Here is a 27,872-nt window from a genome sequence, read left to right as displayed (position 1 = left end):
TCAGGTTTCAGAAGATGCCCAATGGCTCTCTGATCATTCATGACGTCAGTACAGAGGACACAGGAAGTTACACCTGCATTGCAGGAAACAGCTGTAACATCGCAGACACCTCAGCCGAGCTCTACGTCGTGGGTGAGTTTGTCATCTTCAGCACTGTTACATTGCAAGAAAAATTTTTGTCTTTGTAATCTTTGATTCAAATGTATTAAGTCCACCTGTGAAATGACCTTTCTTTTTCAAATTATGGTATCAAGCCTCTTATTTTTTAACCCCTCCAACCACCTGGCTTTGTTTTGGTATGGAACACCCACTTTTCACTTTTTAACCAGGATTGGTACTACGGTATACTGCTTATATGTAATGCAAATCAAATACAGAGAAACACTTTCAACATTGAGCTGCATTCATTTGCCACCCCAAACTAACTTCAGCCCATCTCATGTTGTAGTTTTTTGTGATACCAGCTCAATTTAATTAAGTTGAATTAGAGATGCTTTGAGTGCAGTGGCCTTCACTGACCTCAGAGAGGCACATGAAAGTGTGTTCAGCACTGTCACATCCTAATTGAATGTTCATGCCAGTGTCACTTGATTCCTGTAATAATTCTCATTACCACAACTTTCTTATCCTTACTGAAACATGTACCAAAACTTTAAGAATTTAGACACACAAGAAAATGTTCACAATTATTACATTTATCCTTACATCAACCATTAGACATATAGTTATTAAAAAACTGTTTTTATTTAATCTGAAATATATTTTTAAAAGTAGGTGTGAATTTTGTTGATGTGTTTCTGTAATGAGATAAATTGATTATTTAAAAATGTAAGAATAAATGCATTATTTTTCAAAATACAGCTGCTCAGATTTTATTGAGAATTGTTCAGGACCTGCTCCAGAATAATTATTTTTTTTATTATTATTATTTTTATTTTGGAATGCCCAATTCCCACTTCTTAGTAGGTCCTCATGGAGGAGGACAACCTGAGCTTCTGAGACCGTCAATCCGCGCATTTTATCACGTGGCTCGTTGTGCATGACACCGCGGAGACTCACAGCATGTGGAGGCTCATGCTGCTCTCCGCGTTCCACGCACAACTTACCACGTACCCCATTGAGAGCGAGAACCACTAATCACAACCATGAGGAGGTTACCCCATGTGACTCTACCCTCCCTAGCAACCAGGACAATTTGGTTGCTTAGGAGACCTGGCTGGAGTCACTCGGCATGCCCTGGATTCGAACTCGTGACTCCAGGCGTGGTATCATCATCAGTTCTCACTGAGCTACCCAGGCCCCCTTCAGAACAATGATTAAACACAAATAAATAAAAAAATTTCACAATTGTTTTATTTTTTTAATATGTTTTGGTTATGGGTCAATGACATGACACTCATTTATTTGTCCAGATATGTTAAATTATTCAAAAATACATTAAAAATGCAATTCAGAGGAGGGCCTGGGTAGCTCAGCAAGTAAAGACGCTGACTACCACACCTAGAGTCAAAAGTTCGAATTCAGGGCGTGCTGAGTGACTCCAGTCAGGCTTCCTAAGCAACCAATTGGCCTGGTTGCTAGGGTGGGTAGAGTCACATTCTCGCTCACAGTGGGGTGCGTGGTGAGTTTTGCATGGATGCCGTGGAGAATAGCGTGAAGCCTCCACATGCACTAGATCTCCATGGTAACGTGCTCAAGCCATGTGATAAGATGCACGGATTGACGGTCTCAGACGTGGAGGCAACTGAGATTCGTCCTCCACCACCCAGAATGACATTCTAGATGTCAGTTTGTCCAGATACTCAGGTGACATTTCACCCCACACTTCCTGTAGCACTTGCCATAGATGTGGCTGTCTTGTCGGTCACTTCTCACGCACCTTACAGTCTAGCTGATCCCACAAAAGCTCAATGGGGTTAAGATCCATAACACTCTTTTCCAATTATCTGTTGTCCAATGTCTGTGTTTCTTTGCCCACTCTAACCTTTTCTTTTTGATTTTCTGTTTCAAAAGTGGCTATTCTCCACCAAACATTTTAAACTGTATTTTTCTAATGACTTCATACATTTTATACAAGGAGCTCATATAAATTGAGAGACTACATGGAATATTTACTGTTAATAATTCATTAGTTACACTGAAGGACATTTAAAATGAAATGGTGAAGGCAAAAAACAAATGATGAAAAATGTAAAAGGGGCAACCTGATACAGGACATTAAGTATACAATTTTCATTGTACATTCATATTAACTGTAACCTAAAATCTTGATGTTTCCAAAAAAAAAAACAAAAGAAAAAGAAAAGTCATGGGCATGTTATTCTACAACTACCCTACTACTAAATTCCTCTGCTGTGCATTCTTCTTCCTGTTCCAATTCAGCGTCCTGTGGGGGCGTGTCCAAATCAATTCAAATTCACACTCATAATTATAAGGGAGCAATTTCATCAATTGTTCATTTGGCTCCTGTTGTCTAATGTATTTATTTAATGTGTTGGATTAAACAGAAAAGCCAGTGCAGCACTCATTGTCAGATGATGAAAAGACCCCTTATAAAATGATCCAGACTATCGGTCTGTCGGTTGGGGCGGCCGTCGCTTACATCATTGTTGTGCTGGGACTCATGTTTTACTGCAAGCAGAGACGCAACAAGAGACTGCAGAAGACAGAGGACGGAGATGAGCGAGAGGTCGAATGTCTTAATGGTGTGTGCTGTAAACATTTATCATACATTAAACATAAGTTTTGGAGATGCAGTGTCCTCATGCAGTTCTCTGATTAACCTGTAGGTGGCGGTGTACATCAGAACGGTCACACCACTGCAGAGATACAGGAGGAGGTGGCGCTGACCAACATGGCTGCCACTGGCAACAACAAACGCCACAGCAGTCACGACAAGCTTCAATTCCTCCGAAACAACCTGCACGCAATCACCACACTGGGTACAGCACATGAACTATACAAAACACCACACAAATCCACACTGAAACTTTTTGTGGAACACAAAAATATCACGGCAGGTTTGACATTACTGGTCGTGCTGGATGTTTCGCACTGAAGATTCAAAAGTACCAGTTTATAAGAGTCATTCGTTCAGGAATCAGACTACGCCAGTCACGCTATATGTTTTGAACTGTAGATTCAAAAGAACCAGTGCATAAGAGTAATTTGTTCAGGAATTGAACTAGACTGATCACACTTTGTGTTGCGTGCTATAGATTCAAAAGAACCAGTTCATAAGAGTCATTTGTTCGGGAATCAGACTACTCTGGTCACACTGTATGTTTCGAACTGAAGATTCAAAAGAACTGGCTCATAAGTGCCATTTGTTCGGGAATCAGACTAATTTGGTCATGATGTGTTTTGTGCTGTACATTCAAAAGAACCGGCTCATAAGTGTAATTTGTTCAGGAATCAGACTATACTGGTTGCGCTGAATGTTTTGCGCTGTAGATTCAAAAGAACCAGTTCATAAGAGTCATTTGTTCTGGAATTGGACTACACTGGTCACGCTGTATGTTTCACGCTGTAGATTTGCAAACCTTTATAGGAAACTTTTTCAGTTTGCCGCAATTATACCTCATTTAATTGTAAATTTGTTTTTAATAAATTGTTTTCAAAAATGCTTCCAAAAATGTAAGACTGTTTTTATGCTGGTTGTAGGTAAAGGGGAGTTTGGTGAAGTGTTGCTGGCTAAAACACAGGCTGCTGATGAAGAGGAGACTGTTGTGCTGGTTAAGAGTCTGCAGACGCGCGATGAACACGTACAGCTGGATTTCCGCCGCGAGTGTGACATGTTTGCCAAGCTCAGTCATGCTAATGTCGCTCGTCTGCTGGGCGTGTGCAGAGAAGTGGAGCCGCATTACATGATACTGGAGTACACTGACATGGTACCTTCTGATCATTACACCAATTTCTGTTCTCCTCCACTTCCACTGAAGTCAGTAGAAGAGTTTTATGAGTTTGCCTAGAAAGGTTGCCCAGTGTCCTGCCAAACCGGTTTCTTTTCGCCTAGTTGCTTTGAAATGTTGCCTCATAATATGGTTAGGATTTTAGTTCCCATCCAATACATTTCCATATACTGTATAAGCATCCTGGGATGCTTTTTAAACAATATTAAAGGAGTTCCTATATATGCTGAACACTTGTGGGCTGCTTTTCCTTCACCATTCACTCCAACTTATCCAATAAAACATGTATTTTAGTTTTGTAAAAAATTCATAGACGAGAACAATTTGTCTACCATGCTAATTACACATTTAAGCATAAGCCTTTAGATCAAAAAGTTTTCAAGATCATATGAAACATAAATTCAGAAATGCATGGTAATGTATGTGTGTATACTATTTGTATGTTATATTGTAGTTAAGATGATATTAGGATAATATATGATAATTATAAATATACTGTAAATAGAAAATTGGATAAACTTAGACTCTTGAAAATGTTACTTGAATTGTTGCTGTTTTAGTGTATTTATATCTTTATAATATTGAAAACATAATTTGGAAAATGTAAAAAAATAAATAAAAAAAAACATATTTACATTTTCTTTTCTATGAAGGAATTAAATGCATTTTGACAGGAAAAAAGGTTTATTTGGAGACAAATTTAAGCACTTTCAAAATCTGTGATTAATCACGATTATCTGAAAAATCAAGCGATTAATAGCGATTAAATATTGTAATCAACTGAGAGCAATAATGCAGTATATATTGATTGAATATATATTAATAATAAAAAACATATATATATAAAATAATCATTTATATACAGTACTTATTGAAATTATTTAAATGTAAATCATTTTTAAAAAAAATTGCAAGAGTTATAAGCAATGAATCTTGAACATGTTGAAATTTACCTCTAAAATTATATTGGATTCGGTACTCTGACTATTTATATATTATATTATTATATTATAAACATACAAATAATGTATATTTGTTTAGGATGATTTTGTAAGGTATGATATTATATGATATATTTTATATATATTAAAATTCAACAAAAAATAATTATTATTAATATAAACAAAATAATACAAATTGTTTATAATTATTTTAAATTAAAATAATTATGTGATGAATTATAAGTAATTAATCTTGAACTTTTTTAAATTTGCCTCTATATGTATATTGAATTCAGGTCCTCTTTTAAGAAGAGAAAACAAATTATGTGTCTAAGATGTTTTGTTGATGTCGCAAAAGTCCTCTGGCGGTCTTATAATTAAATGTTAAAACCATTAACAGTGTGTTTTGCTTGTAGGTGAGCTTCCTTGATAATTCCACCATACAAATAACAAAGACTTTTCGTTAATAATCCTATATAGATTTTACTTATATATAAATTACCCATTTAGAAGGTATTACTTTTTCATTTTCTGTATTGAACATAGTGTGACCAGTCTTCAGAAGTCTCACAGAACAGAATGAAACAGTAACAATGTCTTCTTTATGTACTATACTAGGATGTATACTACTATTATCAATAATTATACTCTGGTTTGCTGTATATAATTTCAAGGGTGATTTGAAGCAGTACCTGAGAGTGTCCAAGAGCAAAGATGAGAAGGTCAAAGTTCAGCCACTCAGCACCAAACAGAAGGTAATTCAGGACTGTCTGTAGTCTTACACACACACACACACACACACACACACAAGGACAGAAGCTCACACACTGTCTTTCTGCAGGTGTCAGTGTGTTTGCAGGTGGCTCATGGGATGGAGCATCTGTCCAATCAGCGCTTTGTTCACAAAGACCTTGCTGCTCGCAACTGTCTCATTTCATCCAAACGACAGATCAAAGTGTCTGCCCTCGGCCTCAGCAAAGACGTGTACAACAGGTAAATGCATGTATGATACATACTGTTGTATTTCTATAACAGTCAGTTTTATAAAATCAGGATTTACTTGGGAGAAGAATGTTGAAACCCAAGAGAGTCATGCATCTTAATGCAGAATGCTTCCAGAAGTGACTGAATTTGTTTTATTTTGAATGGTCTTGATGTATTACATTGCACAGTGCTTCCACCTTGTGGCAACACAGTTGTCATTGTGTCTGTGTTTGCACACCCAGTGAGTACTATCACTACCGGCAGTCATGGATTCCTCTGCGCTGGCTCCCATCTGAAGCTGTGTTTGAAGATGATTTCTCCACTAAGACAGACGTGTGGTCGTTTGGAGTGCTCATGTGGGAGGTGTTCGGCCTCGGGGAGCTGCCGTATGCAGAGCTCGCTGATGACAAAGTCCTAGAAGGTACAAGATTGAGATCATCGCACAAAACATTTCAAATGGTTGTCTCCCCAGGCTTTCACTGTTTAAAATTGACCCTATTTACTTTCTTAATACACATTTCTGGTCTTATTGTTCATAATTCATCGGAACACTTTATATTCTAAACAAGAAACAAATGTTAGTCTTCCAATGTTTGCATTAAAATGTTGCAACTTGCTCCACTTCTGAGACAACTTTCCTTTTCGGCTAATGTCAAGATGGCAAGAAATAATGCTACCCAATGGCCAAATAGCTATTTAGGCATTGTTTTAGGCAGCTGTTGTAGGTAATGCAGCCTTTGTAAAATCTTATCAATTGTTAAAACAGTAATTTAATGCCGGGTAACATTATTTAAGTAAATTTTATGGCAATAATAGCAAATAAAGTTGGATTTGAAAGAATTTTTACCATTGAGATACATGGGTGATTCTTACAAAATCTGACAAGAAAGTGTCCTTGTGATTTTTAACCGTAAATCATAAATCAAGTAATTATATTTTGCATAAAAAAGAAAACCACATTTAGGACCATTACGATTTTTTGCATTGTTACTATATTTTCAGGACATCTAAGCACATTTACCCCCCAGTTCTCATTACCGCAAAGCTTCCAGACACTTTACTTTTACTATTCCCATTGTATTCATTGATGATTCTCATTACCGCAACACAGTTATGTTTTTACTGTATTTCACCAAAAAAGATGCTGTTGTACAATGATTGTCTTAATTAAAATCAGTGAAAATGTAAGGCAGTACCTAGGGGGAACTACCATTTATGTATAAATATTTATCAATTTAAATAATTTTATTCATGTTGTGGTAATGAGAATATCATAATGTCCTTTTATCACATTGTGGTAATAAGTATATCATAATGTCCTTTTTTCGCATTGTGGTAATGATAATATCATAATGTCTTTTTTTCGCATTGTGGTAATGAGAATATCATAATGTCCTTTTATCACATTGTGGTAATGAGTATATCATAATGTCCTTTTTTCGCATTGTGGTTATGAGAATATCATAATGTCCTTTTTTCACATTGCGGTAATGAAAATAATTTTTTTTAAATCACATTGCGGTAATGAGAATTTCATAATGTCCTTTTTTGCATTGCGGTAATGACAGTAAATAATAATAAAAAATTGCATTGTGGTAATGAGAATAAATAATAACAATTATTTTGTATTTCTGTTTTGCATAAAAATTAGAAATGCTCCACATTGCGGAAGGAAAATGGGTTGCAAATGTTGTTTCATGTTGACTTTGAAGACCCTATGAAATGGCTTTACAAGTGCAGTTTACGCACACAATCAAACCGGTGTGATTACACTAAGCTGGGCTCAGAGGCGTAACAAACAAAATAAAAGTTTAAAGCCATCCAAGCTGGCTGTTTTGATGCAGCGATGCGGTGATGTTTTCTGATGTATATACTAGTTAGTCCACTTGAGTCTTCTTCCGTTCCATCCGTCACTCGTTCTCATCACTTTGTTTTTGACAAGTGGAAGGGCGCACATAGTGGGAATCGCGATCGCTTCTTATCTATCAAAATCAATCATTTTAAACATACTAAAATGACATTATAAGTTTGATAATATACAATCTGTTGTCCAGCGTGTCTGCTGTGAAGTGTTAGGTGGCATTTTTTTTTTTTTTTTTAAACAGCAACATCAACTTGTTCTGGGTGATCAGTCAGTACAGACGGGACATTTTAAGGTTTTGATTTGATGTAAACTGTCTTTATTTGTCTCTGTAGCTCTGCAGGAAGGGAAGCTGAAGCTGTGTCCTCCTCAGGGCTGTCCATCACGTGTCTTCAAGCTGATGGTGCGCTGTTGGGCCGGAAGCCCTAAAGACAGACTTTCCTTCAGCGACATAGTCTCTGCCCTCAGCGACCTGCCCTCCGAGAGCAAAGTGTGATGCCTCCAAGCCATGATATAAACCCCTTAACCCTGAACATTCATGTTCAGATGTCTGGCCTTATAAACAAAAACAAAAGACTTGAGTATAATTGGTTTTAATTTCATCCCTCTCTGTCTTTAATATATATGTTTAATAAAGTGCTCTGAAGATTTGAAGATTCCTTAAAAATAGCCGGAGAGGTAAAAGCAATTTAGTTCATGATGAAAGAACTTATTCCTTTAATGGGGTTTGTAAAAAGGGTGCCCTATCATTTCTTTCTTTGAGTTGGCCCACTCAAAACGAAGAGATTGCAAAGCGTCATGCGAAGATGTAGTGTGTTTGTAACAGTGCATCAAACCATGCACTGAGTAGTTCTCTATTTTAGAAGGATTGTCCCGGGATCCTCTTAATTTATTTAAAAGGTCCTGTTTTCTATGTACAGAAAGGTACTGTTTATATGACTTTTTTATGATGTTTATGCATTAAGCCTATTTTATATAATTCAGAAGTACTCGTAGAAACCAACTGTTGAGGAAAAGCTTATAAGATGACTGTTGTCACTGAGTTTCAAGTGCCTGTAAAATGAAGGATGTCTTGATTTTAGTATGCTGTATGTTATGACTTTGGAAATGCCTTGAATGTTTTATTTTATTTTATACGTTTATAGTGTTTTATTTTGTAGGAAGAGCTCAGTGTTTTATCTTGTAATTGCTACCAACACGTTGCATATTGGTTTATATAAAAATTCAGAGGTATTCGCGACTCTGAAGAACAAAATTGTAAACAAAACTTCTGTTGCATACTCTGCTGTTGCAATAAAATGTTACTTTTGACAAATCTTGTCTGATTTTGCTTGATTTTAAACCGTGTTTTTTCTTTTTTTTAATTTTTTTTATGCTACCGTAAAAAATTTTTTAAATGGTGCGCTAAGTTACCTTACAAGGGAAACATATTCTTTTTTAGAATTGAACTAGGCACTTGTGAAAAATGTTGCATGTGAGGATGTCTTCAAAAATAATGCCATAAATAGTTTTCATTTATCACTTAATGTCACACAAAGTCCAGTAAACTTAAAGTTAAATCAATATTTGGTGTGACCACCTTTGCCTTTAAAACAGCACCAATTCTCCTAGGTACTTCTGGACACCTCAGCAGTGCCACAAACTGATCACCTCCATGCCACGCCGAATTGAGGCAGTAATTAAAGCAAAAGGAGCCCCTACCAAGTATTGAGTACATATACAGTAAATGAACATACTTTCCAGAAGGCCAACAATTCACTAAAAATGTTTTTTTTATTGGTCTTATGATGTATTCTAATTTTTTGAGATAGTGAATTGGTGGGTTTTTGTTAAATGTGAGCCAAAATCATCACAATTAAAAGAACCAAAGACTTAAACTACTTCAGTCTGTGTGCATTGAATTTATTTAATACACGAGTTTCACAATTTGAGTTGAATTACTGAAATAAATGAACTTTTCCACGACATTCTAATTTATTGAGATGCACCTGTATATATATATGTAAATGTAGTTCAAGGTTGTCACTATTTTATTTTTACAAATTTTTACTAACAGACTTCAAATTTTTTGTTTGTTATATGAAGATCACATAAAAACTGACTTAGAAACTTTTTACCAGGCCTTCGTCATTTATTTTTGGTGCTTTTCAAATGTAGGTTTTACTGTTTTAGCTTTGTCGCAGAACCAGACTTTTAATATTTAATTATGAAAATGTATTATAAAAATATGATTGGTCACTTTATATTAGGGGTATTTAACTACTCTCTACTTAAGTATTTAATAGAGTGTACTTATCATGTACACACTGTATGTGTTGTATCGTACTTGCATTTAAAGTACCTGCATTTAATTACATCTTTAGTTACACTGTTAACCTTACCCCTAATCCTACTCCTAAACCTGTACCCGTACCTCAACCTCAGTGGCAACAAATGTGAAACTTGTCATTAGGTAAAGTGCAGAACATCATGGAATATAACATATTTGAGATGAAAATGATTGATGTTTGAATGCACAATGAATTATATTAAAATTGCGATATGTCCTAGGATGATAATAAAACAGCAAAAGGCTGCGATTGAATTCAATATATGTATAATCTTCATGTGCTGGGCGCTTCAAAGTGAATATGTGAAGCCGAACGTTCATACACTGAAAACACCTCATCATGATCATCATGCTGTGTGTGTGTGTGTGTATGTGTGTGTGTGTGTGTGTGTGTGTGTGTGTGTGTGTGTGTGTGTGTGTGTGTGTGTGTAGCTTTTGGAGTTTAATAATCACACTTGACATGTAGCGAACTGCTTATCCGGAGGTGAGATACTACTGCCAAAAACACATAGAAATGCCAAAATAAAAGCTTGATTTAAATGGACACGTGAACTGAGGAGAAGACAACGATATATTACGGTCACACTTTATTTTAGTGTTCATGTTGCTGTGTATTTAAATAGGTAATTACAGAGTAATAATAATGAACTATATGTATTTACTGTGTAGCCTAATTATTTTATAGAGCTGCTTGTACATACATATTGTTATTGTTATTACTATAGTAATTAATAATAGTGACATGTACTATGTGTAACATAGACACTGTAAAATAAAGTTACCTACTGTATATTACTACTGTTTAGTTTTATTAGTGTTTTGGATTGTGCTGTGAGGATTTTGTAATAATAAATACACTTTATTCGATAAAAAAATAATGCAATGTTATGTTGAAAAAATGTAATTAACTGTATATAAATTAACAATATTAATTTGATTTAAGTTTTATTGAATTCAATTCATTAGACACCATTTTAATAATAACATTTGATTAAACTCTCAAATACAAAATCCAGAAAAAATAACCATTCAATAACCACAATGTACATCAGGACCATTTGTGTGTTTTTGCTTAAATATTACACCCGTTGGGCACATAAAATGTCCTGGGAAATTGTGCCTTGAAAAGAGTGGGAACCCTGAATATATACATTGTAATGTGTTGTATGTCATTTATTGTTTGTACATAGTAGTTGATATAAAAGGGGACCATACAAATGATAAATGTTTAAAAGTATGATCATCTACACAAAGAGTGAAATAAACATAAAACATTTCAATATACAGAATGTGTGAAAATGATTTCTATTATTTATTTATTTATTTAAAAAAAAGAAAACTATGACTGCCCCAGTCAATTCCACACAATTTTACCCCTAATAAAGTGTTTTGTATTTTTGTAAAAATTCGCAATAAGTGAAAATATTATTTAATTATGTGTATTTAAAATACATAAAATGTTAGCTATGAAATTAGCCTTATCAAGACAAAGGAGTTGGATGTTTTATTTGAAAATTTTAAAAAATGTCATTTCCAGGGCCTGTGTAGCTCAGCGAGTATTGATGCTGACTACCACACCTAGAGTCGTGAGTTCGAATCCAGGGTGTGCTGAGTGACTCCAGCCAGGTCTCCTAAGCAACCAAATTGGCCCGGTTGCTAGGTAGGGTAGAGTCACATGGGGTAACCTCCTCGTGGTTGCTATAATGTGGTTCTCGCTCTTGGTGGGGCCTGTGGTACGTTGTGCGTGGATGCCGTGGAGAATAGCGTGAAGCCTCCACACGCGCTACGTCTCCACGGTAACGCCCTCAACAAGCCACGTGATCAGATGCATGGATTGACGGTCTCAAACGCGGAGGCAACTGAGATTCATCCTCCGCCACCCAGACTGAGGCGAGTCACTACACCACCACGAGGACTTAGAGCGCATTGGGAATTGGGCATTCCAAATTGGGGAGAAAATGGGAGGGAAAAAAAAGTCATTTCCACCAGCGTCATTTCCAGAACAGAATTCTACTACACACAATACAGAATTTGAGATGTGCTGGAAATGACACTGTGCTGGGAATTTCATGGCCCACCATCTCTTAGCCTACACCGTCTCTGGTATGAACCTCTGAGGTTTGACAGAACATACATTTTATTGTTTGGACAACTGGCAGGAAAAAGGTAATTATCCAGAGCTCTCTGGTTCATCTCAGTAATGTTCTGTATTACTTGAACAACAGTTATGGGATGCTGTTTTAAATCGTAGCAATGAACGGGCTAAACATTAAGTGATATAATCTTTATCTGCCTTGATTTAATCCAGATATGTTTTTTTTTTTTTTTTTTTTTTTTTGTGGCCTGTTCGTACTGGGAATGGATGTGCAGACTGACTCTCAAATTACAACCACAATTGTGCCTCACCCATTTCACATCAGATTTGACATAAAGCGTATATGCTTCTCGTATGTCTTGTGATGGATTGCGATGCACGTTTGAATGTATGCTTGAGTGCTACAGTGGAGGGGAAAATGTTCAGCAGATTATTTGGGTTATTATTATTATTAATATAATTATTATTAAGTCTGTTGCTCACATTAAGTTATCGTATTGCTTCATAAGACTTGAAATATAGTGTATGAGTTGTAGGCTATACACAACTTTTATTGTGGTTATTTTGTCTTCGTAGCTTGACAGCCACTGTTCTCTGTCTGCTAATGTTTTATGGAAAAGAGCAGTTTGAACATTCTGCAAAATATTTCCATCTATGTTCCACGGAAGAAAGAAAATCATGTGTGTTTGAAATGGCATAAATAGGTGAATAAATGATGACAGAATACTAATTTTTTGGTGAAATAGTTGTCTACATACAGTATTATATACATATTTATATATATATATATCAAAAATGACTGAGACCATGAGATGACGTTATAAACGCAATACTGTTTTAAAGCCGATAGATGGTGATGTGGATCTAATGTGGATTTTATAGTGAGTGAGGAACTTTACACTTTAGGGTTAAATGTATGCTTTTCTAAAAGAGTTCTTTATACTATAATAACACAGTATAATTAGGTTTCTTGTGGTATATTCACTTGAAAAGTAGTGTTACTGTAGTTTTATACTATACATTCATTTTTTTATTTTTTTTTTTTACTTTTTTTCCTTTTTTTTTTTTTTTTTTTACACACGATATATTTACAGATTGAGGCATTTGTGGGCTTAACATTACCAAGCATTAATTTAGATTAATTTCCAGTGATCTGTAATTGATTATATATCTGTTTATCTTTCAAATAGCAAATGAGACGCGTTTAACACATCACTGTAAAACTAAAGGATTGATCATTTCATAACAGAAACCCTGCATAATCTTCCTCCCCCTCCACGCACACACACACACACACACACACACACACACACACTCGTCCTGTCCGCGCATCCGCAGCGTTGCGCTCGCTCTCTCTCCATCTCACCCGCGGCTGACGCGGGCCGCTCCTGGATATGTGCGCGTTATAGTCGCAAATCCGCCGCCGTATCGTCGCTGAAAGGCCGGGAGGAATGCCGGCGTGAAGGGGGATCGGATACTCGTATCTTCCGCGTTATCTCGCCTGAGCCCGGGCCCACTGCTCTGCCGTACCGAGCGCCGGTGCTGCAGCGAGCGGCCTGTAAACACAAGATGTCGACCAGAACGCCATTGCCCACCGTGAACGAGCGCGACGCCGAGAATGTGAGTGAATGATTCAGTGTATCATTCCGCATGAATATTCATGATTACAATGCCTTTGAATCGCCGCTTTACAGAAGCTGTTACTGATTTAATGTGTCCGACTGGTTGTTTATATTCTTGTATTTTCTCTTGGAGGTTTGACAATCGTGTCTAGTGTTTATTTAAATCTATAAATCGAGTTTCTTTGCTTGAATGTTGTAATATTGATGAGGCTGTACGATACACATTGGTTCCGGTGCATATTTGCATCTCTGTCCTACGTTATCCTGTTCAAAACACTAATCATCATGTCAGACTGTTATCCCATCATCATCAGACCCACTGCAAGCTGTCCCACCTCATGCTTCAATGTCCCAGCACCAATTTTAATACTGTTAACATGTAATTGCATTGTAATCGCTGTGTAATAAGCTCAACATTTAAAGTTGAAATAGTGTCAAATAGTGGTCAACCATTATGAGGTGTTCAATAACAAATCTTGCCAAAATATTTACATACTTACATGATTACATTTTTAGGACACTTAAGCACATTTTACCTCCCAATTCTCATAACAGTAATGTTTCTGGACGTTTTACTTTTACAATTTCCATTGTTTTCAATGGTGATTATCATTACCATTACACAGGTATGTTTTTACTGGATTATAGTAAAAAAGATGCTGTTGAACAATGATTTATCATAATGACCATCTTTTTTCACATTGTGGTATTGAGAATATCCTGATGAGCATCTTTTTCACATTGTGGTAATGAGAATATCATAATGACCATCTTTTTCACATTGCGGTAATGAGAATATCATAATGACAATCTTTTTGCATTGCGGTAATGAGAATTGTGTAGTAAAATATGCGTAAACAACAGTGCCTTCTTGCCATTTATTTGAAGTTTATTTTTATTTATTTATTAGGTATTGTCCTCTAGTTTTATATGATCAAAATTCATTATAATTCAGGCGTTGGAGCAATTCACATGATTTCTCATGGATGGATGGATGGATGGATGGATGTTTGTCCTTTTAACAATGGGATTCCTTAACTGTTTTAGCCTACAATTGTGATAAACTCGCATCACATGAGTCAGTCTCCGTCTCTATGTAAAACTGCACCTGTCATAAATGCATGAACACACATCAACGATCTTATGTTCCCATTATAATTATAACTCGTAATAATGATTTACGATTTTGTTCCACATATTCTCTAAGTTTCTACGTATTTGCCACCACATGGATTCTGAAAAATCCTTTATAGACAAACTTGTGCTGGTACGTTTTCTACTGAGGTGAAAGTTTTGAGAGGACTTGAGTCGCAACGTGTTCTTTGTTAATGGTTTCTAACATTTGATTTGCTCATGTCTCTTACATTGTCAGTGAGCATCAGAATATCAATCTTACAGTATGATTTTAACCATATATTATGCACCACCGACCAAATGGCGAGTTGATTCCTCAAACTCTGGTATTCTCCCTCGCTATACCACGTCTACAGAGGCAGAATATTTGTATGAATAAACAGAGGCAGAGTTATTTTGCATTATAATAGATTTGCGAGTGCACATGACATGTTTTGAGTGGCACACACACTCTCTGAATGAGAGCAGAGAGATTTGAGAATGCGCGTCCAGTTTTGAGTAAAAGCAAAGGAAATCTGTGTGCAAGCGCAGAGATTCGCGCTTGCGCAACCGGTACATGACATGATATGCATGTGATCTCGAGTCGGACTCGAGTTCGAGTTCTGGACTCGAGTACTACAACACTGGTAATGAGAATATCATAATGACCATCTTTTTCACATTGTGGTAATAAGAATATCATAATGACCATCTTTTTCGCATTGCGATAATGAAAATATCATATTGACCATCTTTTTCACATTCCGGTAATGAGAATATCATAATGACCATCTTTTTCACATTGTGGTAATAAGAATATTGTAATGACCATCTTTTTCACATTGTGGTAATAAGAATATCATAATGACCATCTTTTTCGCGTTGCGATAATGAAAATATCATATTGACCATCTTTTTCACATTCCGGTAATGAGAATATCATAATGACCATCTTTTTCACATTGTGGTAATAAGAATATTGTAATGACCATCTTTTTCACATTGTGGTAATAAGAATATCATAATGACCATCTTTTTCGCGTTGCGATAATGAAAATATCATATTGACCATCTTTTTCACATTCCGGTAATGAGAATATCATAATGACCATCTTTTTCACATTGTGGTAATAAGAATATTGTAATGACCATCTTTTTCACATTGTGGTAATAAGAATATCATAATGACCATCTTTTTCGCGTTGCGATAATGAAAATATCATATTGACCATCTTTTTCACATTCCGGTAATGAGAATATCATAATGACCATCTTTTTCGCATTGCAGTAATGAGAATATCATAATGACCATCTTTTTTCACATTGCGGTAATGAGAATATCATAATGACCATCTTTTTCACATTGCGGTAATGAGAATATCATAATGACCATCTTTTTCACATTGCGGTAATGAGAATATCATAATGACAATCTTTTTGCATTGCGGTAATGAGAATTGTGTAGTAAAATATGCGTAACTGTCACGAAAATTATGTCACAATGTAAAAAAAAAAAATATTAATGGCCCTAAAAATATGCATCATTTTATTTATGAAATATATATATATATTTCTATCTGTTTCTTTTTATTAGGGTAAATTTGTTGGCTTATTTGCTGATGAGGATTATTTCAACACATTTCAATGATATTTGGAAATTTGAGAGTATCAGCATCAGCTGGCCAATTAATTTACGTGGCAGTTACTGGTCAGTTTTAAAATCTACCGACAGCATTGTCAATGGATAAAAAACAAATTCTATTTTCAGAATTTGTTTAGTGAATTTTGAGTAAATACTCTATAAATTAGTGCAACTTCTGCAGTCATTGAATTGCATTACTACATACTGTACATTTCAGCTAACCTGCTGTCTAGATATCGATATCGACCACTGAACAACTGAATAAACAGGCTGTACAAAAGTCATTAGCATGTCTTCTGTTTGTTTGGGGTTAATGCCATCTCAGGTTATAGGCCTGAACAGCTCTGATATGAGATTATGTAAAGGATCCCTTCACTCTTATTGTGTTCAAATCCTGCAGTGATGCAGTGAGACTTATCAGTCAGTCAGAGGTCTGCGGCCTGTGTGAGACTCTTTATGACTGTCTGATAATGGGCACAGCGGGGCTGTTGATACAATCATATAATTACAGCTGTGATTAATAAAAAGCACAGAAATGCTCTGAGGCTCATTAATTTGAGCTTCAATGACAGCCATTTATTCTGAATCAGTGGAGGAAACATCTAGAGATTACTGTCATTTATTCTGTTTTTAACAGCTTCAACACATATCGTCTTATGTTGTTGACATTGTAATGGACATAAATGTGTCCACACTACAGGAACTAATAGTAGTTACTTGCGTGGCCATTGTTTGATTGGAAAGGACACCTTAATAGACAGATATGGGTGTTTTAATGGCCATTATTGTTGACTGACCAATACGGGTTTTTCAATTGCTGATGCTGATACCGATATATATGTATAGAGAGCAGGATGGCCGATGGCCGATATACATAATACAGTTTAACAAAAGCGAATCAGATGCACACAAAATTTCTAAAGTGAAACAAACACTTATTTTATACAATATTTATTCAAATTAATTGAAAAAAATAAAAAATAAAAAATAAACAACCTTGAAAAAATAAATGGTTGGCTATACATTGAAAAATCTATTGGTAGATTTTGCAGCTGACACCAAGGGAAAGTTAATACTTCTGGCTGATATATCAGTCTATCAATATTATTGATATCTAGAGATTTAGGGTGGCTGATGACCAATAGATAACAAATAATATAGGTAGTAAATAATACAGTTTTAATAATTGCAAATAAGGCCACTTGTACACTAATTCGCCTTAGGTTGAAAACTCCGTTATCAGTTTTTTTTTTCAAAGTATGCGGTAATGGAGAGTGTTTTAAAAAATGCTCAGTTTTCTGTGGAGGAAAATGCTGTTCTGCTGTGGATTAGAGGCATAAACATAGTGAAATTAATTTGTTTTTAAACAAAAAATTATTAGTGTGTACATGGCATAATATGTGAACAAAATGGTTGAAACAAACGTCTGTTTTACACAAAATAATTTATTTTACTCAAAAATATTTGAAAATAGAAAATATGCATTAGTCATTAAGCGTGCTTACATGGACATTCTTACACCAATCATGCTTAAAGGAACATTCCGGGGTTAATAGACATTAAGGTCAATTAACAGCATTTGTGACATTGTTGATTTCCACAAAAAAAGAATTTGGACACATCTCTCCTTTATTTAACAAAAAGCAAAAAATCACAGTTACAGTGAAGCACTTTCAATGGAAGTGAATGGGGCCAGTTCTTAAATGCTAAAATTGCCAGTTTCAAAAGTGTAGCCATAAGACGTAACCAGTGCAGACATTTTAGCGTGAGCTCGTTGCCGCAGCAGCATCTGCTCTGACCATGCTACAGCTCACTACGGCTGTATACAGCTTCTGTCTGAACAGACCCAAGCTGAATTTGACGCCGCAAGCGAACTCGTTCATGAATCATTCCGCAAACGTGTCTCGCCTCCTCGCAGCATTCGAGCTCACCTCGCCATACAGCTCTGATAACCATGAAGCAAGTGCTTCTACAAACTTCTATTCAAATGGATAACTCTATAGACTATTACATACTTTCTCTCCTCCCACCCAGGACAAACCTGGAGCGAACATTCACACACCGACAAAGCAAATCTTCTTTTTTACGGTGAGTGTGTAATTTTTTTTTCTTCACCCAGTAATGAAATGCCCTGACCAATAAAATATGAGCTCTGGATCACGTGTCATGATCATTAATCAATTAACGGCTTAACTGACACAGTTTTTTTTTTTGTGTAGATTTTTTCCCCTTTTTCACCCAATTTGGAATGCCCAATTCCCAATGCGCTTTTAAGTCCTCGTGGTCGCGTAGTGATTTGCCTCAATCCGGCAGGCGGACGAAGAATCCCAGCTGCCTCTGCCTCTGCATCTGAGACCGTCAACCCGCGCATCTTATCACGTGGCTTGTTGAGCGTGTTAGTGAGTTAGTGCGTGTGGAGGCTTCACGCCATCCACCGCAGCATCCACGCTCAACTCACCACGTGCCCCACCGAGAACGAACCACATTATAGTGATCACAAGGAGGTTACCCCATGTGACTCTACCCTCCCTAGCAACCGGGCCAATTTGGTTGCTTAGGAGACCTGGCTGGAGTCACTCAGCACACCCTGGGATTCGAGCTAGCGAACTAGCAATCTCCAGGGGTGGTAGCCAGTGTCTTTTACCACTGAGCTACCCAGGCCCCACCGACACAGTTTTTGAATGAATGGAACAGTTTAAGGAAACTGGTCTCGGTACAGTTTAAAAAAGCACCTTATTTTCATCCGACCTTCATACAGCCTCCAAAAGCAGCATTTTCCAGTTTACGGATGCAGCCCTCCTGTTCCTGTTTGCATGGCAACAAATACTAGTACTTGGCTGCTTATAACACCTTTGACATCGTGGGACGCAACTTGCGTATATTGCGTATAGGAAGGACCGGCACTGAGCTAAAGCACAGAAAGCTGTTTTTTGTTTTGTTTTTTGGATTTTCTCCCCTTTTCTCCCCAATTCGGTATGCCCAATTCCCAATGCGCTCTAAGTCCTTGTGGTGGTGTAGTGACTCACCTCAATCCAGGTGGCAGAGGACGAATCTCAGTTGCCTCCGCGTCTGAGACAGTCCATCCGCGCATCTTATCAGGTGGCTTGTTGAGCGTGTTACCACGGAGACCTAGTGCATGTGGAGGCTCACACTATTCTCCGCGGCATCCACACACAACTTACAAAGTGCCCCACCGAGAGCGAGAACTCACATTATAGTGACCACGAGGAGGTTAACCCAACGTGACTCTACCCACCCTATCAACTGGGCCAGTTGGTTGCTTAGGAAGCCTGACTGGAGTCACTCAGCATGCCCTGGATTCGAACTCGTGACTTCAGGTGTGGTAGTCAGCATCTTTACTTGCTGAGCTACCCAGGCCCCCAGAAAGCTGTTTTGACCACCGACATTAAACACTGAAGAAAATTGAGGAAGAAATCCTAAACCAGCAGTGAGGTTGTGTAGTTCATTTGCATCAAATGAGAAAAAAAATGTTTTTCATGGGTTCCCTTAACATGTAAATTATATTGCTGCATCCCCTTTAAAAACCATATTTTGCCTTTGCATTTAATCTTACTTGAGTTCTCTTATATCTCTAATACAATATATATGTTGTGGCATCTGTTTGTCAAGTTGTTTTCTTTGAGCCACCTACCGTACTGGGGTAAAATTGCTTGTTGATTAATGCCACCTATTGTGAAGGCTTGAATGTGTTAATCGCAATCAATTGCCTCGCTTTTAATGTGAAAGGGCCATTCGTCGGTGATTCATCTCTCATTATCATATCGCCTTTGGTGTGCAACGTACCATGCGTACCATCTCAGCATGTCATTGAAGTTCATAATGTGTGATGTGCACTGTTGACTTCTCATGTTGTGTATAGTAAGCTCATGTTGAGAAATCTGACACTGGACAACAGCAGTAAGTGGAAGAAGTTTTAGATAGTCTTTAGATATTGATTCTGTTATATTGCTTAGTGTGCATTCACTCTTGTCTGTATTCATTTTGTTTAAAGTTACAGACGGGCATATATGTAGATAATAGGAGTGCGTGCTTTGTAAAGCGCTGTGTGTTTACTGCAGTGTGTCCTGGCAGAGGTCAAAGGGGTTTTGTATATCTGTGTGCTTCTCTGTTATCATCAGTGAAGCTGACAAACTGTCTTACCCCGTGTCTGAGTATGTCTGCTTCTCTATTATGTAGTATGCCAAAAGCAGTTGCCACATCAAATAGGTGTGATCATCAGTATTCATGAAACAGTAGGGGACAAATAGCCAGTAAATATACAAAAATCCTCTAATTAGGATGCATACTTACTCTCTCTGCGTAAATTGGAGAACACAGCACAGGAAGTGTGAACAGTCTTCAAAAATACAGACTCTCCCTAAAATCAAAGAATAGGAATGGTCCATATGGCTACAAAAATATATATTTCATATTTTTCAGTCTATTGATAAAATTAAATGTATATCTTAATAATAATGTATTTGTTCTGAAATGTAAAAAATTAGTAATAGACCAATATATTGTCCATATTGATTAATCGGCTAATATTTCATTCTTATTTATATGCACTAATACACAACAATACATAGTGCAAAAAATTTGTGATAGACCATTATATTGGCCATATTGATTAATCAGCTGATATTGCATTTTTATTTATATGCACCAATATACAACAATACATAGTATCAAAAATTATTTATAGACTGATATATTGCCCATATTGTTTAATCGGCTGATATTCATTTTTATTTATATGCACCAATATAAAACAATACATAGTAAAACAATTGTGATAGACCGATATATTGGCCATATTGATTAATCGGCTAATATTTAATTTTTATTTATATGCACCAATATACAACAATACATAGAACAAAAAATTTGTGATAGACTGATATATCGGCCATATTGATTAATCGGCTGATATTTAATTTTTATTTATGTGCACCAATATAAAACAATACATAGTTCTTAAAATTAGTGATAGAACATTTATCGGTCAGGCTGATTGGCCATTTTGTGATAATCAGCAACGGCCGATAACTGTTTGCTTGGCTGATTAACAGAAGTATTACCTTTACTTTGTCAAAAGTGAATTTGAGTGAATTTGAACTCATTACCAATTGCATAAAATAAATGTTGGGTTTTTTTTCACTTCCAAAATTTTGTGAACATCTGATTTGCTGTTTAATTGTTTTATGTATCAGTATTTATATTGGTCATTGGCATTCCTGGTCTTTAGATATTGGTATCAGCATCAGCCATTAAGAATCCCGTATCAGTTTAAAAACAGTGTTTAAAAAAAAACAAAACAGTGTTTTCCTACATGTACTGTATTTTTAAGCATTATTATGTATAAGGTTTTTTCTTTCTTTTTTGTGAATGAACAGGGTGTGCAAAACGTTTCAACCATGTTGAATATTATTATACTGAATTGTTACTGTGGTACCCAGTCAAGTTTTTTAATACCATTTATAATATTCATGTTATTACATATCTTATATCTTATATCTTACATTACATAATTTTATATCATGGTTACAGTATTTAAAACTTTACGAATGAAAGGTGCTTCATCTTATTTGATTGTTTTCTCTTTATTTGGAACTCAATGAACACAAACCATAGATTCGATACTTCATAACAAATAAATGATAAGTCTGGCATCAGTGCAAAAACACATCATGTAACACATGATCATTCACATTATGTAACACTTAAGTAAAAAGCAAAATACATTTTATAAAATGTTGGTATATCTAGCTAAATCGTTTTGGCTTGTCTTTGGTGTGCATTTGGACTGCGTCGCCCTCTTCCTTTTCGGCTGCAGCGCTCCTCTGGTTAAAACACGTCAAGCATCATTTGTGGTTAAAGTGATTTGTATGTCAAGTCCTGTGAGCTCAAACGACTATTTGACAATGAAAATATTTGTTGACATTTTATTTTTTGTTGACATTGTCCAGTATTCTTTTCGGCTTTATCGACTTTCACTGTTGGCTTAAGAACTAATTAAAAGGGGGGGCCTGGGTAGCTCAGTGGTAAAAGATGCTGGCTACCACCCCTGGAGATCGCTAGCTCGCTAGTTCGAATCCCAGGGCATGCTCCAGTCAGGTCTCCTAAGCAACCAAATTGGACCGGTTGCTAGGGAGGGTAGAGTCACATGGGGTAAACTCCTTGTGGTCGCTAAAATGTGGTTAGTTCTCGGTGGGGCATGTGGTGAGTTGAGTGTGGTTGCCGCAGTGGATGGCATGAAGCCTCCACACACGCTATGTCTCCGTGGCAACGCGCTCAACAAGCCACGTGATAAGATGCGTGGGTTGACAGTCTCAGACGCGGAGGCAACTGGGAGTCGCCCTCCGCCACACGGACTGAGGCGAATCACTACACCACCACAGGGACTTAAAAGCACATTGGGAATTGGGCATTCCAAATTGGGAGAAAAAGGGGAAAAAAAGAAGAAAAAAAAAACTAATCAAAAGGCCACATCCTGCTACTGCTGCAACCTTTTACTGTAGGTTGCAAGTCATGAACTAATTATTCTATAACTATTCTAACTGTTGACTACTAGATTAATGAGCCACGCGCGACCAGGAGCCATACACCATGTCCTAACCAGCTGTTACAAGATAGGTTTCCAGTGATAAGCAATTTGTCTGTCCACAATAAAAACAAAAATTATGCATGATGCAACAAAATCAAAACATATTTGATTCTTATTATTTAGCTGGAGTGGGATTTTAGACCAATGCAGTTCCTCTTTTTGTGCATCAATTTATCCATCAATTGTTAAAAGTCAAATTTGATGGATGCCAATGTGGACAGGTTCCTCAAAAACCATGAACAATACAATACCAAAAAAATAAAATAAAAAAAAGAATTACATTGTAATACTGGTTCACTCGCAACAAGAATAAAACCTTTTTGTGCCGACAGTGCGTTGTGTGCTCTGGATAATTGTTATCGAATCCATCGAACTTCACATTTAGAAACCAAAATTGTCAATTGTTCAACTCTGAATTTTTATGTCAGGTTAATAATTTTGCATATTAATGTCAATATTGATTTCCCAATTTGATTTGATTTTGATTCACAAGCTCTCAGTTCGATTCTGATACGTTTTTGATTAGTTTCTTTTTAATTTGTGTATATTTCATGTATGCAATTTAAGTTATCGTACATATGGAAAAAAAAAATCTCCCTGCTAATGCTATAAATTATATAGGGAACCTAACTTGGTACATTAACAAGTCTATTTAAATTTTTTTTACAAAATGCAGGGTCCAAACTATCCAGTTCAGTTGCTTTTTATTTAAAATATATAATAATCTCCACACCCAGAATTGAAGTAAACTTTATATTAAAGTAAAAGATCTGTTTTAGGATTTTAAGAATCGATATTGGGATCGTTCAAATGAAGATCGTGATTAATCAGAAAATGTAAATTTTTACCCAGCCCTAGTAGCAGCCATTACAATTAAAATGTTTCAAAACTGGAGTAAGCATTTAAGTAAAAGAACAATCAGTGATTAATTGGAAAATCAATATTTTTTACATAGCCCTATTGTTTGATTTTAAAGTAAGGCTGTCGATTTAACAAGTTAATTCAGTGTGATTAATTTTGTAAAAATATAATGTGTTAAAAAAAAACATTACGCAATTTATGACGTCCCAGGAGCGTAATAATAATTATTCCTAACATCAGAGCAATTCGGTCTTGAAGTAGCAACTGTTTTCAGCAGGGGGCAGTAAGTGAAACTCCAGCTGTATAGGCAATATACAGTATAGACGTGTTTTTCGAAGTTTCAAACTAACTAAAAACAAAATGGAAAATCCCTTATAATAAATCTGTCTCGGACGAATTCATTTGCAAAATGGATTGTTGTGAACTGTAGGCCAATGATAGGCTGTTCAATAATATGGAAATAAATCATATATTTTTGACTTATCAGTGCTTTACTTGTCTGCCACAATAATGTAATGCATTTTAATTATCTGAATTATTATATTTATGATATCATAATTAAAATAATTTAAATATAACTATTTATAATGTTTAATCATTTAATCAGACAATTTTGGTTCTGAGTTTGGTCACCACTTGATATCCAGTGTAAAATGTCGGTCCTGACGCAAAAGCAGTTTAGATGTCCACAGATAGAGAGTAAAAGTATAAGAGAGAGCGCTTTAGAGAGCTCACAGACGCTCACTGGAAGACTTTTACTTTTACAACAGTTACATAACAGTGGAAAGGCTGTGAGGGAAGGAGTGTTTTTTAAGAGACCAGCGTGTGTGTGTGTGTGTGTGTGTGTGTGTGTGTGTGTGTGTGTGTGTGTGTGTGTGTGTGTGAGGAGAGGGGGATGTGTGTGAGGAGATTGTACTTTCTCGGAATGTCGTGTCCAGGCAGTGTGTTCATTGTCATGCTAACACTGAAATGCCAGCACTGTGTCATGAAAGCCTGTTAAACTGCCGCTGGTGTGTTTCATCTATCTTGCTTTCAGTATTCACTCTTTCTGTGGCTCTTGTTCAGACTTCAGTTCTGTTTCCAAACCTAGTGATCTGCCTTGCTTTGTACTGCCTACATAGGTAGCTGCCTTCTAAAGCCATGTCGACACTAATACGTTTTTGTTTGAACTTTGAAAAAGCATTGATTTCCCTACGTTTGCAGCTCTTATCCACACTAGAACAGCGTTTTCCTCCGATGAAAATGGTGTTTCGACAATGCTCTCCATTACTGCATATTTTTGGAAATGATGCCTGTAGGAATATGAAAACTGAGTTTTCAAACGAAAATGTGTTAATTTCACTACATTTAGGAATCTCATTTACACTTGAATACCATTTGTCTCTGAAAACAGAGTATTTCGAAAATGTTCTCTCTGTTACCGCTTGCTTTGGAAAATGATGACATGAACAAATTGAAAAGCTGAGATTTAAAACAAAAACGTATTAGTGTGGATGTGGCCTAATACATTTTTTGTTTGAAAAAGTATTAATTTCGCTATATTTAGGCCATAGCTGGTTTCTCTCCATCACTGCAGACTTTGAATTGGGAAATTCAAACAACAGTTGCATTGGGAAATTGAAAACTCAGTTTTCAACAAAAATGGATTAGTGTGGATGTGTCCGATTGGGAACACCTTACATGTGCAGCAATGCTGTTTATTGCATGTTTTGTACTAAGCTAATAATGCAATACTTTAAAAATAAAAATGTATAGCAAACACAAATAGTAAGTAAAATAATCAATTTGAATTAGAATAAGTTCATTTATATTTTTTGGTTTTGAATGCACATTTATAATCAACATTTCTCCCGCCTGGATTTTTTTCACCGAACTTGTCGCAATCTGTGCAACATGACAATCATATGGAAAATCGACACGTTGCTTCCAAAAGTTCATGTAGCTTGGAATCAACCTCGTTCAGACTAATTATTGACAAGCGCCATCCCCATCAGACATTTTTGCATTAATTAGTGCATTACGTTTTAACATATTTTACTCTAGCACTACTGATAGCGTATTGCTTGAGCAACCTCCCAAACATGGTCTCTGGTCCCATGGAAACAATGGAAATAATTGTGGTCACTTGCATTTTAGGTTGCATTTTCACTCAAAAATACAATTTTTACTCCACTGAAGGTTAGGTTTAGGATTGAGTTTGGGTTTTAGGCTAGGGGTGCAGAGTTAATAAAATAGGCGTTCCTCTTCACTGTATTACATCATTTACAACTAAAAATACAACTCGTGTTTGGCGCCACTCTGTGGACATTTCACCCGGAAACCGGAGCTCACACATGCCCATTCGTTCAACAACACTTCCAACTTCAGCCACTCGGGGCAATGATTCGAATTTCGGCAAGCAAAGACCGAATTCAGCAGCAAAACTTTCAACCTGCTGATGCTTGCCTTAGCAAACACCACTGATAATTTAAGTGCAGTATTTTACAGTACTCAGTTAGGCCTGTATATTAGCTCTCTGAAAGTCCTGGGCAGCATTTGGTATCATGTGTTTGAATCATTCAATACTTTGCTGAGTCACCAGTTACTCTAAATGCAGATGGTCAAGGCCTGGATTGGGCTTTTTGCCATTGTGCCCAAAACACAAGATAATGTGGATCCCAGTTTCGTTTCTTAGGGCATGAGGAGTGACTTATTGAGTAAACCTCACGGTCCTAATACTGGTGTGGAGACTAGGTGGAGAAATCCAGCCAAGTTTGCCTGAAATGCTGATTTTCAGTTTAGTTCAATGTTTACTGTCATATGTACAAGTACCGTGCACAAGGTACAATGAAATTCTTGCTTGAATGCTTCTCCACAGACTATAGACAAGACAGGATACAATAGCTAGTACTACTACAAAATATACATATCTACAAAGATAACAATATACAACCAAAATAATTATCAAACAATAAGGTGACAGTGCAAGTGATAAGTTTGGAGAGATCAGTGCAAAGTCAGGTTGCAAAAGTGACAGTGTAGAGTCCAGTATCATTAATGATATTGCACGTCTGCGAAGAGCGGCAATCAACATGTCGCCATGCCCCAAGATGAGGAATTTAACGACACCGACTCTCTGTGGCGTTATTTTGGTTAACGAAAACTAAAATGAAATGAAACTATTATCGTTAACGTAATAAATGAAATAAGTCATGAAAATGTATTGTAGTGTAGTTTCAGTTTTTCAATTATGCTAGTTTTTATTTTTATTTACATTTTTATTTTATTTAATATTTTAGTTTTTGATTTACAGTAAATTGTCAGATATGTTATCAAACTTAACAGCCTACATGAAAATAGCACTAGATTATGTGTTAAATCTTTCTCAGTCATATGTGTACAAACTAAACTGAAACTGAAAAACACTGAAGAAAATAAACCTAAAGGAAAACTAACAAGTACAGATTGAAAACGAATGAAAACCAAACTAAATTGGAAGGACAAATTGAAAATAAAATAGAAATAAAACCTAATGTAAATATTTAAGAACACTGGCTTAAATCAGTCTACGGTGGCATGCTGGTCTGGTTTAAGCTGGTCTCATAACCTGGCCAAACTGGCGTTTAACTAGTTTAGCTGGTCAACCAGGTTATCTTCCAGCCAGACCAGCTGACAAGTGCCCAAAACCCCTCTAAATCCATGAAAACAGACCAGCCTGACCATCTTGGCCAGGGTGGGAGACCAACCAACCAACTTAGGCTAGTTCAAGGTGTTTTTCCAGCAGGATGCTTTCTGTGAGTTCTGAGAAGTCATCATTGCAGATATTTTGGTTTTAGTGAAGCTGCCAGATTTCTCCCTGGTGTGGGCTTGTGTTTCTTCAAAGCTCTGCAAGCTCGTTCCAATAGGTTTCTTGCTCTAACAGAATGC

The 27,872-nt window shown here is 36.4% G+C and overlaps 2 protein-coding genes across 3 annotated transcripts in view; both read left to right on the top strand.

Moving 5' to 3' along the window:
* LOC127438673 (inactive tyrosine-protein kinase 7-like) overlaps positions 1-9,003 on the top strand; it is a 70,863-nt gene extending 61,860 nt beyond the window's left edge. The window contains exons 13-20 of the mRNA XM_051694413.1: positions 5-132; positions 2,508-2,705; positions 2,790-2,942; positions 3,664-3,890; positions 5,527-5,607; positions 5,694-5,845; positions 6,079-6,257; positions 8,033-9,003. Of these exons, the coding sequence (XP_051550373.1) occupies positions 5-132; positions 2,508-2,705; positions 2,790-2,942; positions 3,664-3,890; positions 5,527-5,607; positions 5,694-5,845; positions 6,079-6,257; positions 8,033-8,193 (1,279 nt within the window). The 3' untranslated portion in view covers positions 8,194-9,003. The remainder of the gene's footprint in view (positions 1-4; positions 133-2,507; positions 2,706-2,789; positions 2,943-3,663; positions 3,891-5,526; positions 5,608-5,693; positions 5,846-6,078; positions 6,258-8,032) is intronic.
* Positions 9,004-13,444: 4,441 nt separating this feature from the next.
* LOC127438689 (serine/threonine-protein kinase MARK1-like) overlaps positions 13,445-27,872 on the top strand; it is a 103,799-nt gene continuing 89,371 nt past the window's right edge. For both annotated transcript variants that reach the window (XM_051694458.1, XM_051694457.1), the window contains exon 1: positions 13,445-13,741. In XM_051694458.1, the coding sequence (XP_051550418.1) occupies positions 13,691-13,741 (51 nt within the window). In that variant the 5' untranslated portion in view covers positions 13,445-13,690. The remainder of the gene's footprint in view (positions 13,742-27,872) is intronic.

Source organism: Myxocyprinus asiaticus, chromosome 50 (assembly GCF_019703515.2).
Source record: "Myxocyprinus asiaticus isolate MX2 ecotype Aquarium Trade chromosome 50, UBuf_Myxa_2, whole genome shotgun sequence".
Taxonomy (NCBI): domain Eukaryota; kingdom Metazoa; phylum Chordata; class Actinopteri; order Cypriniformes; family Catostomidae; genus Myxocyprinus; species Myxocyprinus asiaticus.
Note: the sequence above shows the minus strand (reverse complement) of the source record. Positions and strands in the feature narration are given on the sequence as shown.